This window comes from Condylura cristata, unplaced genomic scaffold (genome assembly GCF_000260355.1).
Source record: "Condylura cristata isolate star-nosed mole 26May11 unplaced genomic scaffold, ConCri1.0 scaffold00042, whole genome shotgun sequence".
Lineage (NCBI taxonomy): Eukaryota > Metazoa > Chordata > Mammalia > Eulipotyphla > Talpidae > Condylura > Condylura cristata.
In genome coordinates, this window is record NW_004567143.1 from 361218 (window position 1) to 375822 (window position 14605).

Genomic DNA, 14605 nt, shown 5'->3' on the forward strand with positions numbered 1-14605 from the left:
GCGAGGTTGGGTCCATCCATCTCTGCCTCGCCCCTAAAACTAAGGGGAGAACTTTTGTTCCAGGGACCCCTGAACCCACCAGCACAAATCTGGTCTTCTCGTGATTCCAGCTGACGCGTGGGGTGGGGTGGGCCCCCCTCATCACAGCCGGCTCCCCTGTCCTCTCACTGGGTCCCAGGAGGGGGTTGGGGGGCCGTCTTCCTGGGTCACCAGCGCAGCAGCCGTGGGCGGGGCCCTGCTCTGGCCCGTCCAGGTGGCCGCACAGACTCAGCTGCTGTGTTGTGAAATCAGATCCACACCAGGCTCTCCCAGAACCAGCAAGGCGGCCTGGCCTGACCCCGGCCCGGAGACGGTGGGGAGGCTGAAGGCAGTGGGAGCCTTTGCCCCTCCCCCGCCGCCGCACGGGCCGGACAGCGGAAGACATCACACGTGGGGGGCACACGGCATGGTCATGCCCGGGAAGAAGGGGCTCCATTTGCCTTCTCCGGGTTGATGGCTCTGGGTGGAGGGGCTTTCTCCAAGCTGACAGAGGCCGGGGTGGGAGCGCTCAAGACAGGCTGGACACAGCACGCAAGAGAAACCAAGAATCCCTGGCCACCCCCTCCCCTGTCCCCCGAGACTCCAGAAGGAAAGGGGTGTCTGGGGGTGTTACCAAGAGGTGGGATCGGCAAGCACAGACACGGGAGGCCCCTGTGGGGCCTGCTCGCCCAGACACTGTGTCCCCCACCACCCCGTAAGCTGCAGAGATGGAGGCGGGGTCAGAGCCGAGGCTGAAGAGCAGGAGAAAGGTGCCACAGAACGCTGAGGCCCTCACCGCCCAGGGCTGTGGATTTATCCACTTCACGCTGTCTCTTGCTTTCGACGCATCGACAAGACAGACATTTCCCAGTCTCCCTCTGTCCAGATTTATGGCCACCGCAGAGAGCCCAGCCCAGACAAGGAGCAGGACGTGGGGATGCCCAAGAAGACAGGCTCCAGGGCCACCTTGGACAGCAAGGATGAGGACCACTGCTCAAAGTGTCAAGGTGATGGGGCTGGTGGGGACTGGCGAGCGCGGCCATGGGGCACTACGTTGGGGTGCTGGTGGCGTGCTCCCCCACCCCATCAGGGCCCTCCACCAAGTCCCAGAGGAGGCTCCTCTCCCCACCTCCTCCCACCTGGCTCTGCTCCGCCTGGCCCCTCTCTCCCTCCCAGACAACCCCAGGAAGCTGAGTTTTATTATTTTATTTTTTACGGTTTATTTATGCGTACAGAACTAGGGTGCAGGCCAGAGACGCAGGGGTAAGAGGACTCACCAGAGACAGAGTGGGGGGCAGATGGGCAGATCTACTGAAATGCACCGCCGAGGGGAGCAGCGGGGAGACAGGAGCCGTCTGCCGCACCCTGTGGGTCACTCCCTGGCCAGGGATCGAACTCGCGCTTCGGTGGCTGCGATAGCTTCATAGCGCTGCGCTTTAACTTACTGCGCTTTAACTTACGAGGGAGGGCCCAAGCATGAGTTTTAGCAAGGAGCTCACATACACTCTGGGGAGTCTGACTCTGGCACCTCTGAAGGGCAGAGACGGGTAGGAAAGCGGCGGCTGGGCTGCACAGACACACCCAGCCTCAGTCACCCCTCTGGGGTGGCAGCTTTAGCTGCTCTTCTCGCTTGGGTTCTAGACTGTCTCCGCCGCCTGGGTCGTGTGGTGAGAAGAAAATTAGGGGAAGACTGGATCTTTCTGGTACTCCTGGGCCTCCTCATGGCCTTGGTTAGCTGGACCATGGACTACGTCAGCGCCAAAACCCTTCAGGGTGAGAGTGACCTGGTCCTTTCCCGTCCGCCCCTCCCAGCTAACGTGGCTGTTTCTGGAGTCTGGACCTGGCGGGGGAGCGGGGGGTTCTGTGGGTTCATTCGGAGGACCAGACACAGCTCTGCCCAGGATAAGGTCAGAAGCTTCCCCCAGCTGCCAGCCGATCTGTGGGTGTCCTCCGGGAAGTGACCACTCACCCCAGGTTTCCCAGGACGCTGACGACCGTGAGCCCAACACCCCTCAGTCCTGGGCTAGCCTGACCTCTGGTCGCTCAACCTCTGGTTCCGGAGTCTGTGGCCTCCGGCCTGTACCTCTCACGAGGGATGGAACTGGAGCGGGTCTCATCCACGCCCCTGCATTTCACACGGAAACAGGACCCTCTCGTGAGGTCCCACGGGCGGCCCCTGCCGCTGCCCAGAGCCCCGGGCAGGCCGACCTGTGAGGCGGGTGGGGGTGGCCCTGGCGGCCTCTGTCGCTCCCCAGGGGCTGAGCCCGCGGCGTCCCGCAGCCTACAAGTGGACGTACCACCGGATGCAACCCAACCTGCCGCTGCAGTACCTGGCCTGGGTCACCTTTCCCCTCGTCCTCATCCTCTTCAGCGCCCTCTTTTGCCACCTCATCTCTCCCCAGGCTGTTGGTGAGAGCCCCTCCCACGCCCTCGTCCCGGTCAGGTCACCACCACCGTTGACTCAGCCATCCACGACCTCGCCCCTCGCCCAGCCCGAGGGACGCCCTGTCGCCGGCTGCGGCCATGACCCCTGATGTCACCCGCCACCATCCCTCTCCCGATGCCCATCTCCCTCCAAGCTCCATCGGGGACCCGCAGCTACTGGCTTTTGTCTCCCTGTAGGCTCTGGAATCCCTGAAATGAAGACCATCCTCCGCGGCGTTGTCCTGAAGGAATACCTCACCCTCAAGGCCTTCGTGGCCAAGGTGGTGGCCCTGACCGCAGGGCTGGGCAGCGGCATCCCCGTGGGGAAGGAGGTAGGCGTGCTGCCCCCGAGGCGATGGCAGGGCCACCTCCTGGACAGCAGGAAACGGCCCGGGGCCCCTGGGAGCAGCCGGCGGGCACTGGGCCAGGGGGCCTGGGGAGGGGAGACACTCGGGACACCCCGGCTTTGGGGCAGAATAGGAAAGTTCATCGGAGCCAGGAGCACTCATCTGTGCTCAGGGCTGCTTTGTTCTGGGGGGCTGCCTGGAGCAGTGTAGGGGTTCAGCAGCTCCTCGGGCCTCTACCAGCTAGAGGCCAGTAGCAGCCTCCAGATGTGACAATCAGAACATCTGTAGCTCTGCCAGATGTCCCAAGGGCAAAACCTCCTGCAGGTGAGAACCAGCTCCACTCCGTTTTAATGTTCAATATGCGAGGTCTGATCTAGAAAGAGCCTGTGCCTTTCCCGAGGTCATTCTCGTCCCGAGACAGACCTATGCTCCCCACAGCTCTCGGTCACCTTTTTTTTTTCTTCAAAGTTTTAGTTATTTATATATACAAGAACCTGGGTACAGGCCAGAGGTGCGGGGTGTGAGAGATGTCACCAGAGACAGAGTGGGAAGCGGGACAGGCAGGCAGTCATCTTTGCAAAGTGGAATCAGCCTGTCTGGCCTGTGGTCAGGAACCCCCCGTGGCTCTCCAGTCTCCTGCCAATGCAACTTGAACTTCTCGTTGGGGCCTGGGAGGCCTGCGGTGGGGTGACGGCCTGTCCGCTCAGGCGCCCCCTCCTTCACCGGGGCCGGGTCACTAGGTTTTCCGCCTCCGTCACAAACAATTGGCGCAGCCCTGACCCGGGCAGTGCCCCCTCCTCCCCACCCCGTCCTGACCCCAGTGGCCCCCCGGTGGCATTTCAGTCACGGCGCACCCAACGCCACCTGCCTCGGCTTCCCTGGGGCCCCCCCAAGCAGCCCGTCTTCACCCCTCTGTCCTAGCCCTCCACCTCCTCATCTTCTCCACGACTTAGTCTTTTCTGAAATGGCCCGAATGCTGTGATCACCTCCTGCCCCTCTGGTGTGGCCTCCGGGAGCAGAACCTCTACCTTCGTGCCTTCCACCGCCCGGCCCAGGGAGGGAGCAACAGGTGGCTCCCCTCTGGCCTCCCCTGACCCCTCCCGTGTGCCCCGTCCAGGGCCCCTTCGTCCACATCGCCAGCATCTGTGCCGCTGTGCTCAGCAAGTTCATGTCCGTGTTCTGCGGGGTGTACGAGGTAAGGCCGAGAAAGTCCAGCGGGACAGGGGCCATGTGGGTCCAGGGTGCCGGCCGTGGGGGGCTGCCTTTGCTCTGCGCTGGCCGTGATGCTGAAGTGGGGCGCTGCGCTAAGCCACGCTCCGCACCCACACCCCAGGCTGCCTGCCCTAACCGCAGCCGGCCTGCGCGCTCGTCAGCCCCCTCGCCTGGACCCGTGTCCCTGCGTCACCGTCAGCTGCCCTGTGTGACCCCCGCTGGCCCTCAGCCCCCACGTGCCCCGCCCCTGGGGGCCCCGGCTCCCGCCCCGTCTCGCAGGCACTGCCCCTGCCCCCCTGTCTCCTGGCCGCGCGCTTCTCTGTTGCAGACCGTGCCTGGGCAGCTTGACCTCCTGGTGCCGGCCTGCGCGGTGGGCGTGGGCTGCTGCTTCGCAGCCCCCATCGGAGGCAAGTCCTGCTCCTCCCTGCCCGTGGCCTGAGCACCACACTCGAGGCCCGGGTGCTTCAGGGCGGAGGGCGGTGTGCACTGGAGGGACGGGTGGGTGGGCAGTCAGGAATGACCCTGGCCCCCAGGCCCTGTTCTCTGGACACTCAGACCTCTGCCAAAGACCATGGCCACGGTGAGGCCACAGTTCATCGGGGACCATTTGTCCCAAGCCTCTCCCTGCTTGGACACCTCCCAACCTGACTGTCCCCGCCTCGAGTCCCTTGCTGGTGACCCCTCTTGGCTTAGCGGCCTCCCAAACGTTCTCTTAACTTCGGTGTCATTTTCTAAGGTTGGCCCTGGCTGAGCGGTCACTTCCTGTCTGCCACCTGGGTTTTCTTGGCCTGGGGGCCGCGGGGGTCTGGGCCGACGACTGTGGTTCCCTGTGACTTAAGCCTCGCCTCTGCCTTGTCTCCCACCCTGCCTGTTCCTCTGTCTCTCCCTGCCCCCCGACCCTCCGCCGCGTCCCCCCGTCTGTCTCTCCCCCAGTAGCAGCCCTATTACTACACCGACACTCTGACGGTGGGCTGTGCGGTGGGAGTCGGCTGCTGCTTTGGGACGCCACTCGGAGGCAAGTGACTCACCCCTGCTACCTCTCTGTCCACTCGCCTGACCTCGCTGCCCAGGCGGTCTGCTCAGCAGCACCCACGTGGCAGCCGCACCATATATTATTGAAAACGAGACTAGAGCAGGCACAGCTGACTCCAAGGAGCGTCCACTAAGTGCAGGCAATGTCCTCGGCGCTTTTCCATTATTCCCCCAGGGAGCAGCTGGGCTGGATGAGAGAGCCCGTCGCAGAGAGGGGGCTTGGCCAGGCAGCAAGGGCTCGGGGCACCTCCCCACCCCCCTACTTACCTTCCAACCTTTTTGTGTTGTTAGACTTCACTTTTTCCATCTTCTAGAGGGGACTCGAGGCAAATCCCATTCTTTTTGTGAGCTATTAAGGATGTGGGAATGAGGGCCCGTTTTCAAGGAGTTAAAAAAAAAAAAGCGTGATTGTTCCTTCACACAGAGTTACAGTAGAGGCGCTTTCCACATCTGTAGGGCAAAGGGTGACCTTTCTGAGGATTTCCCTGGATGACTAACAAATGGCGTAGTCACAGGAAGGAGTTGGAACTTTTGCTTCATGACATATCAGCACCATCTCTTGCTGCCAGATTAACGGAGCAGAGGTGATGGAATCATGCAGTGGATTCATAGATCATTAAAAAAAAAAAAAAGGACACATGTTAACAAGTGGAGACACAAATTTGCAGGGAAGGTGTATGGTTCTTAAACACACCAGCCATTGGGAGGCTCCCTGCAGTGATGAGCGTGTGATCCGTCCTTTCCTGGCAGTCTTTCTGGGAAGTTCAAATGCATGGCTCAGGAATGCTCCATGGGCGACCCTGAGGAGTTAATAAAAATGTCATACTCGCCTGTCCCTGCGACAAGGTGTGGCCGAAGGTGACAGGGCAAGGAGCAGGCAGGGAGTGTGTCTGTACCCACACTTCTGTTGTCAACGCTCGTCACTAAAGTGATCAGTCCCCATCAGGGATGGGGTGGGGCGCTTGAATTTCTGCGCGCAGTAAATGTTCACACCCATTTTCACCTTTCCTCACTCTTTCCCTTAACAAATCCAAAAGAACTAAAGAACGTTTTTAGTGGCAAAAATGGGGTGGTGGGGGCTAAGGAGATTCTTTGAAATGAAGAGATGCAGCATTTTCTGTATAAACTTGGAAATTCTGGGTCATGAGGACAGCCATGCCTGGTCCGGATAGAGGGTGCAAGACCAGAGGAAAGTCACAATGAAGCTTTGTTTGTGACACAGGAAAACTATAGGCACTGAAAAGTTAGGTGTTTCAGGATGTCTGCGTGAAGTACCTGATGCACTTGCAGGTAGCATGAACTGTTGCTTCTTCTTCTTTTAATATAACAGTTTATTTTTACATCATTTTGTGCCATTTTCCATCTCAGTTGTAATCCCCTGGGCTTCCCACCACCAATTCACCCGTGTGCCATCGCCATTTTTGATCCATTCTCCATCCGTCCCCAGAAAATGTCTCTGGTGTACAGTTGTTCCTTATTATTATCATTTTCTCCCCTGATGACCTGTTGGTTCTTTATGAACATGAATTATGAAAGAGAAAAGAGAGTTCAGGTCAGTTCTTCCCTATGTGAACTCTGAATTCCTTATGCTATAAAAGCAGTCCGTTCCTATTCTACTATCATGACAAACGGCCTTTGCTCCCACCGTTTCCTCTGAGGTCCCAAGCAGCAACCTGTGAGGTCAGCAGGCAGCTGACCAGCTAGTCGCAGCCACTCCCAGACACTCCACTCACAGCCTGGGCACCGCCTTCAAAGCCAGGTGTCCAGGGAAGGTTGACAAAGCTGGGGTTGGACCTGACACCTGCGTGTTAAGTGTTGGGCGGGTTCTTGCAGAAGGAGGCAGGTGAGGATGCAGTGTAGACACGTCTCAAAGGCAACATTGTAGCAAAGTCAAGTGTGAGAGGATCCTCCCGCTGATGCAATGCCCAGAGGCTGCAGGAAATGAACTCTGGACAGGAAACTGGAGACCACACACTTGAATGTAGATTTCACTCTCTGTCAGGGTCTCTTATACTTCTTCATGGTATCAATAGATGGCTCAGGGGAATAAAAGTTTCCCAGGCCACATAAGTCGGAGAATCTTCCTCACTCGTTCACTGGATCGCCTGGTCACTTCTGAAACTGGACCCGTGACCAGGCTTGGTGAGTGTCCAAAGCCAAGGGTCCACGAGGCTGTTCCCACAGAAGATCTGCAAGGATCTTCTCCGGGGACTGGAAGGATAGAGTGGGGTCTGATGAGGGGAAATGTTATCATGGTGGAAGAGGAGCAGGGGAGGATGTTGACGGAGGAAGGAGCCAGCCAGCTCTGCATGCTCCTCTGGTCCCCTGCGCTGTGCCTGCAGGAGAGAACGGGCCTGTGGCTTCACGGGGTTAGTCAAGAGGAATGTGCCTCTTGTGCCATCCTAATGCTGGGGGATGAGAGAGCAAGCTGGACAGGAGGGACCGCGAGGAGGCTGACTGGTCCACGTGGCGCCGTGGGAAGTGAGCGGAGTGTGAGCTGGCAGCTGCTGTCATGGGGGAATGTGAGGATAAGGGGAGGAAGAACCTAGGCGAACTCCCAAGTTTACAACAAGGAAAACTGAGTGGGTGTTGGCACTAGCAAGCTCAAGAGGGAATGTGGGAAGTGAAACAGGTCTGGGCAGTTGATAAATCAGTTTGAACATGCTGAATTCGAAGGTCCTGTGGCAGGTCCAGAGAGCCAAGAGGCAGGGCTGGGTGGCTGCAAGGTTGCAGGCAGGTGGCAGCTGAGGCCACAGTGGCCATGACATGCAGAAAAGAATGTGTCTGTCGCAGCAAAGGTAAAGGCCACGGCCCTGGGTGGGGCAGAGGCTAAGAGCCAGAGGAGAGGACAGAGACGGAGAAGGTAGCCAGGGTGGGAGAATACCTTGACCCGCAGGGCCCAGGGCACCGGCACCTTCTAGAAGTTGTTCGTGTTTCTCTTGCTTTGTTTCCTTTTAGCAACACGTTTTGTGTTGGGCTCAGATTAATATTAGAATTAGCTCTCCTTCCCAAATGCACCGTGACAGGCTGTCAGAGAAAGAGCCACCTCTGGTGGGAGGGAAAGAAAATCCAACCTAGGATTTCAAAAAGTGGCTGTGAGAGATCCGTGAGTGCGGTAGTGTGCACCAGACAGCCCAGAGCTGCTGGGTTCGGTTACTGGAGAAGAAAAGGAGGCGGGCCGACTCCACCTGGCTGTGCCAAACCCTCCTTGTGAGCCCAAGTGGTAGCTGCCTTAGCGGATGTGATTTGAGGAGCCGGGGCGGAAGGGGTGACTGGCAGAGCTGTCTGCCCCAGATTCCTGTTCCCTCATTCTGTTTTCTGAAATTCCACCCATTCTGTCCTCTCCCGTCTCTTCTTTCCTCTCCCCTGCCCTTGCCCTGGCCGGCCCCACCGCCCCCTCCTGTTCTGGATTTGGGGGGGGCCTCTTCCCTGCTCATTTAATTTTGTGTTTTATTTTCTTGGTCCGCCCCTCTCATTTTTGATAAGGGTGTGACTTAACCAGGTATTAGGTAATCTGGTAATCTGGCTGTCAGTTTTTACTCTGCATCTAAGCAAAGTCCACTCTGTTATCTTTCATACCGTGCCCGCCCCCCCATCCTCAGGGGGAGACACCCCGAGGTGGCCTGAAACTATAGATAGCATTGAACCCTAGCAATCCGGGTTTTGACAACACACACACATACACAATAAAGTTTAATTTATAAGCTAGGTGCAGTAGGAAATTAACAGCAATCACCACAAATAAAATAGAGCAGGCATGGCAATGTGTCGTGATAAAAGTTGTGAGAACGGGCTCTCTCTCAAAAAGCTTTATTAATATACGTAATATTTTCCCCCTGAGGTTGACCTCGGGTTAACTGACCCCTCGGAAAGTAAAACCACACATCAGGGGAGACTCGTGCATATTCACAGATTCCTGTGCGGCCCTTGGAGCTTGCTCTTCAGCCCTGAACAGGCACCTGCTTGTCCCTACCAGCCTGCGATTTTGCTGCTCCCTCCTCGCTGTCTTCTCTGGTTAGCGCTCCAGCCGGCTCCCGCTGGCTCACCTGCCCATGTTACAGACCGCCGGCTTTCATTCCCTCTAGCCTGAGTTTTCATTTGATCCTCTTAAGTCAGGTTTGTCACATTAAGTTTTGAATATTCAAATGGTGCCTCTGTTTGAGTATTGAGTATTGTCAGCTCTTGCAACGCCCTTTCCTGCTTTTCTGATTTCTTCTCATAAACCTGCCCCAGCGCACAGAGGGGCAGCCGAGGAGCTGGAGACGGGGCAGCTGAGCTTTGCACTGGGCTGAGTGCTAGCTCAGGCCCCTTTCAAGGGTATTTTCAAGGCCCTTTGCGTCCCCACGGCGTGTCTTACCCTCCCTACTCTCTAAGGGACGGAGAGGCACGCCCTCCTGACCTGCTGTTTGCAGGCTGCGGCCTCCTTTTCCACCTCTGTATCTCACTGGCCCCCCATTTCCATCTCTCTGTGTCTCGTTGAACAAGAGGGGGCAAGGCCCGTCAGCACAGCTGCCACGTGGCTCCCCTGGAGCCTGGTGCTTCCCACAGGACCCAGGTTTCAGCTGCAGCTCACGGTCAAGGGTGTGGCGTGGAGCCTCCCACTTTGGCCTGCTCCTGACCCTGCACCCACACCCCACGTCCCTCAGGGGTGCTCTTTAGCATCGAGGTCACCTCCACGTACTTTGCCGTGCGCAACTACTGGCGAGGATTCTTCGCAGCCACTTTCAGTGCCTTTGTCTTCCGCGTGCTGGCGGTGTGGAACAAGGATGCCGGTAACCAGAGCCTGGGGTGGAGGCTGGAGGCTGGGGAGACAGGGAGGGGAGCTCTCTGGGCAGCACAAGGCAGGAACAGATGGTGCGACCAAGGCCCAAGGATGGAGGGGAAGGATGTAGACCTGGAGTAGGGCAGGCGGGGGCGGGGAGAGGTTGCACATTGGAAAAAATAAATTAAACAGAAAAGTAGACCTTGAACTTGGAGGAAGAGAGAAATTGACCCTGAAAGCCGCGAGCCTCGGATCCCTGCTCCGGGTCTCTGGGCCCCTCTCACGGGGGCCCTTGACCTTTCCAACCTGCAGTCACCATCACCGCTCTCTTCAGAACCAACTTCCGAATGGATTTCCCCTTTGACCTGCAGGAACTGCCAGCCTTTGCCATCATTGGGTCAGTGGGGTCACCCGCTCTGGGAGTGGTGAGCCCAGGCTGGGGTGTGGCTTTGGATTGGCAGGGACCCAAACGGGCAGAGGGTGGGGCGGGCGGTGATAAAGTGCCACTGTGGAAGGGGGTGACTAGCTGGCTGGCCCAGGCCTTGAGCCCCTGCAGGGCGAGGCCCGAGGCTGAGGGCCTCATGCCTGCCTTCCTTACCCCTCAGAATCTGCTGCGGCTTCCTGGGAGCTGTCTTTGTGTACCTGCATCGCCAAGTCATGCAGGGCGTCCGAAAGCACAAGGCCCTCAGCCAGTTTCTTGCTAAGCAGTGAGTCACTGCCATTGCTTGGCCCTCCCCATGTCCTCTCTGCTTTCTCCAAGAGCTGCTCCCATTTAATGTCCACGGAAGGCACTGGAAGCCGGTAGGTGGCTCGTGATAAGAGAGAAGGAAGCGCTGATACTCTCTGGGAGCACCTGCTGTGGTTTCTCCTTTGAGGAGTGCTTTTTGATGGTCTCAGAGGATGCTCTTTGCTGGGAAAAAAAACGAGACAGCAGCGGTCTGCAGGAAACATGGCTGGCCGGAGCACCCGGCGGCACCCTCGGGGGCTGGCTCACTTAGGGGAGCCCTCCCTCCGCTTCCCTTTCAGCCGCCTGCTGTATCCTGGCGTCATTACCTTTGTCATCGCCTCGCTCACCTTCCCACCAGGAATGGGTCAATTCATGGCCGGAGAGGTCAGCCATGGGGAGGTCTGAGGTTGGGGGTCAGCTCACGGAGCACACGCCTCGGACCGTGTCCCTGGGCTGCTGAGCATCAGACACGTTGCCCGAAGGGTAGAATCTGTCCTTGAGGAAAGAACAAGGGATCCTGGAGTAAGGGAACCATGAGGCTGGGGGATCTGTTCCCTCCAGAAAGGGAATGCCCAGAAAGGGAGAACGGTCTCCCCCCACCCCCCGAACCCCCTTTGCTTCTTCCTCTCACAGCTGATGCCTCGAGAAGCCATCAGTACCCTGTTTGACAACAACACGTGGGTGAAACACACCGGTGACCCTGAAAGCCTGGGCCAGTCCGCTGTCTGGATCCACCCACAGGTCAACGTAGTCATCATCATCTTCCTCTTCTTCGTCATGAAGGTATCTCCCCCCCCCCGCCCTGCTAGGAAAACCCAGGGTTTGCATGGGGCAGGGGAGGGGCAGCCCCCTCCCCGGTCTTCACCCAACCTGCAAAGACGTAACTCGGATAATCACTGCACATGTACCTACTCAGCCACAGCCGTGAGCCAGCCTCTGAGTTAATTGCTCCATTCATGTCAACTCACCACGCTGCCACGATTATTAGCATCCTTCTAATGGTTCCCCTTGATAAATTATTAAGACATCACAGCAGCCAAGGACAAGATAGATTCAGCAGTCCAGATAACTGTGCAGAAGCTTCCGCTAAGTTAGCCAAACGCCCACCACTAGGTAATGAGGTCCTTCATTCTCCGTGTATTCATTGCTCACTTTCACGTGATCTCCATCTCCATTTCACGCCCCCCACCCCGCCCAGACTAGTGGTTAATCTGTTTTTTTAGAGCTGAAAGAGATAAAATATTGAAATCATTTTTATTAGTAACTATAAATAATTTTTATAAATGGTATTATCCTCTGGGTAGGGCTGTGAGAATCTTGCCATTCTCAAACCATTTTCTACTGACTTTGGTTAGGAAACATTCATTCTTTTCCTTATCTGCCCATCAAGGATTGTGTATTTATAGACTCCTCAATTACTGCCTATTACCAAGATATTTTTATCTCCACCCTGGGTAGTGATATCTATAATTGCTGATTGCCTTATTATTAATAGTATGTCTTGCCCGAATAATCCAACATTTTTCTCTGCATATCAGGGCTCACATTTAAGTCTGTCCACCAAATTCTATAGGGACTACACCTGAGAAAAGAAAGCAAATGTTATAAGAAAAAAATAATATTTAAATAAATTTTTAAAAAAAGAAAATTGTAAGCCAAAACCTCTACCCTTCACAAAAATAAATCTTAAGTGATGAAAAAAAAAGTCTGTCTACCCTGGAATTCCATGACTTGGAATATTTTGCTATTAACTTAATCATGATACTTTCATGAATCTATATATTTCCCCAGGATATGAGTCACTAAGTTATATTTGTACTGTAATCACTAGAGTGAGTTTATTTAAATATTTATTCAGTACATGTTACTATGCACCTACTCCATGCCAAATATGTCACAAGTGAATGTTGATCTTTGGTGAATTTTATGACTAGCATTGAAAACAGTGATTTTGAAATTCCCTTCCTTGTCTGTGGCTGTCATTGTGCTTGTCAATGTCTTGGGATCAGAGATGCCAGGTGCTGGGTATCCAGGTCCCAAGTCTGTCACTGACATTCTCAGGGTTTGCTGTGAGTCCCGGAAGCTGTTTGTGTGTGTCCTGGAAGCTGCTTGTATGTGTTCATTGCCACACACACAATGTGTGTGTGGGGGGACTAAGGGAATCAACAACTTACCTGGTGTGCCCGCCCACCCTATTCATTAGACCCTTGGTGAAGTCTTCTCTCAAAGGATTTATTTTTTTAATCACAAGGAAGTTCTCAGTGTCTTGGTAGGTGCATGACTTTTAGAGTTGCACTATGAAGTTTGTCAACTCTAGATTATAAACCCCACTCTCTATAACTGGTTGTAGTAGCCAAGTTCAAGTTTTGATGGCATCTCAGAACTTACGCTTCAATGATCACTTATCATAACATATATCTATATTATATAATAATATGCAACTATACTATAACAATATAGAACAATAATATAACGATAATATGTTAGCAACAATACGCGGAGCTGTTCTGACATTAATCGAGATTGAGCAATATGGTAACTTTGGCATCAGGCAGTTTTTCAAAATGTCACGCTTTAAACATTTTTTTGAGAAATAAAATGCTGTATATATTTCAACATTTCCCCCCCATATCTTAACTCATCTCCCCAGATTCTCAAGTGTATGTCTGGATTCCACTTCGTGGGTAAAGTTTATTTTGAGAAACCCTACCGGGATTACCTAACAGGACTCAACTCGATGCCATATCATTAATTTCTCACTGCATTACATCCTTGATAAAGTATACATCATAAAACTTGCTTCCTGAACCATTGCTCAAACCCAGCAGTTTGCAACAGCTTATGATGTTCTATGATATTTACAAACATAAAATCACCCACTGCTGTAAACCCATGCTACTGCCTAGATAAGACTGCTTCGAGAATTTTCACTGTTTACCACTAGCCACATAAGCATATCATTATTTTTTTCCAAGTGTGGGCAGTAAGCTACCTAACTCAATAAAATATAAAAGTGGCTAGAACTATTTTTCCACAGTCTGATTTCAAATTCAGTTTCTGTGGTCTTCAAACAATACCTCTGTGGGTAGATAAGCCTCTGGTTTCAATAAGGGGAACCTCCCTCTTCCGCAATCTCAAAACATGGCATATATTACCATGTTCTGAGTCAGGAACTTTTACAATGAGAGCAAATATTATTTCAGCCTCTTGCTTTCTCTTTTAACAAGTCCATCGTTATCACTTAATCTTGGCATCAGCACAAGGTAGGCTTCTGGAGGATTCTTGATGCCTGGTCTTCCTTACTGCTCCTGCATGTGAAGCCTTGGAGTAAAATAGGCTGCAAGGTAGTGGGTCTCTGTGTTCCCAGTTTTCTAGAATTTGGTATTTAAAATCTTAGGGATGACTTTCGTTCCACAGCAGAGACACTGTTCCTGGATCTTCCCTTTGCTGTGCTAATAGCTCAGGAAGTTTGCTAATCTTATGTGTCATTGTTTGTGCTGTCAGGGCTGAGACTTCTAGCCATCCTGGTATCACTTATCTTGGAGGATCATCTAAAGATCATCCTTTGAAATCAGATCTATCCTTCACCTATTATCTGTATTACCAGAGCTTTCAGATTAACCTGAGCCTATGAAATCCCTGTGGCTTTCATGGACTTATTCCAAAGAGCTGGTACAGAATAGTTCAAGGGGTCTCAAACTGTTCCGTGTCAGAAGCACTTAAGAAGCTTAAAGTAAAAGTGCTTAGAACTCTGTCTCTAAACAGTCTGATGTGTTCGCCTCCAGCGGTGTCTGGTCATCTGTGGCTAAACACAAGCTCCCCTGGCAAGCATCGCTGATAGGTGCTTTAGCAAATGTTAGCTCTAAGAAGTTTCTTCTGCTCTGCATGTAGGCAGGGTCCCTGCATCTGTGTGGAGAGACTTTCCCCACAGCAACCAGCAACTCACCCAACACCACAGCAGGCTGTTGGAGAACACAACTCACTTCTGAAACTGTCTACCCATAGAATGTGACAGAATTCACAGGTTAAGGACTCAGGCTCCCAAGACCAACCTCCACTCCAGATGCCAGTCCGGAGCCCAGG

General features: G+C 54.2%; 1 protein-coding gene across 1 annotated transcript in view; it reads left to right on the forward strand.

Moving 5' to 3' along the window:
- The window catches only part of CLCN1 (chloride channel, voltage-sensitive 1), a 28611-nt gene that overhangs the window by 1490 nt on the left and 12516 nt on the right, over positions 1-14605 (forward strand). The window contains exons 2-12 of the mRNA XM_004694406.2: positions 905-1025; positions 1660-1791; positions 2299-2427; positions 2641-2774; positions 3907-3984; positions 4938-5016; positions 9680-9805; positions 10108-10192; positions 10401-10502; positions 10822-10906; positions 11156-11305. Coding sequence (XP_004694463.1) covers positions 905-1025; positions 1660-1791; positions 2299-2427; positions 2641-2774; positions 3907-3984; positions 4938-5016; positions 9680-9805; positions 10108-10192; positions 10401-10502; positions 10822-10906; positions 11156-11305 — 1221 coding nt within the window. The remainder of the gene's footprint in view (positions 1-904; positions 1026-1659; positions 1792-2298; positions 2428-2640; positions 2775-3906; positions 3985-4937; positions 5017-9679; positions 9806-10107; positions 10193-10400; positions 10503-10821; positions 10907-11155; positions 11306-14605) is intronic.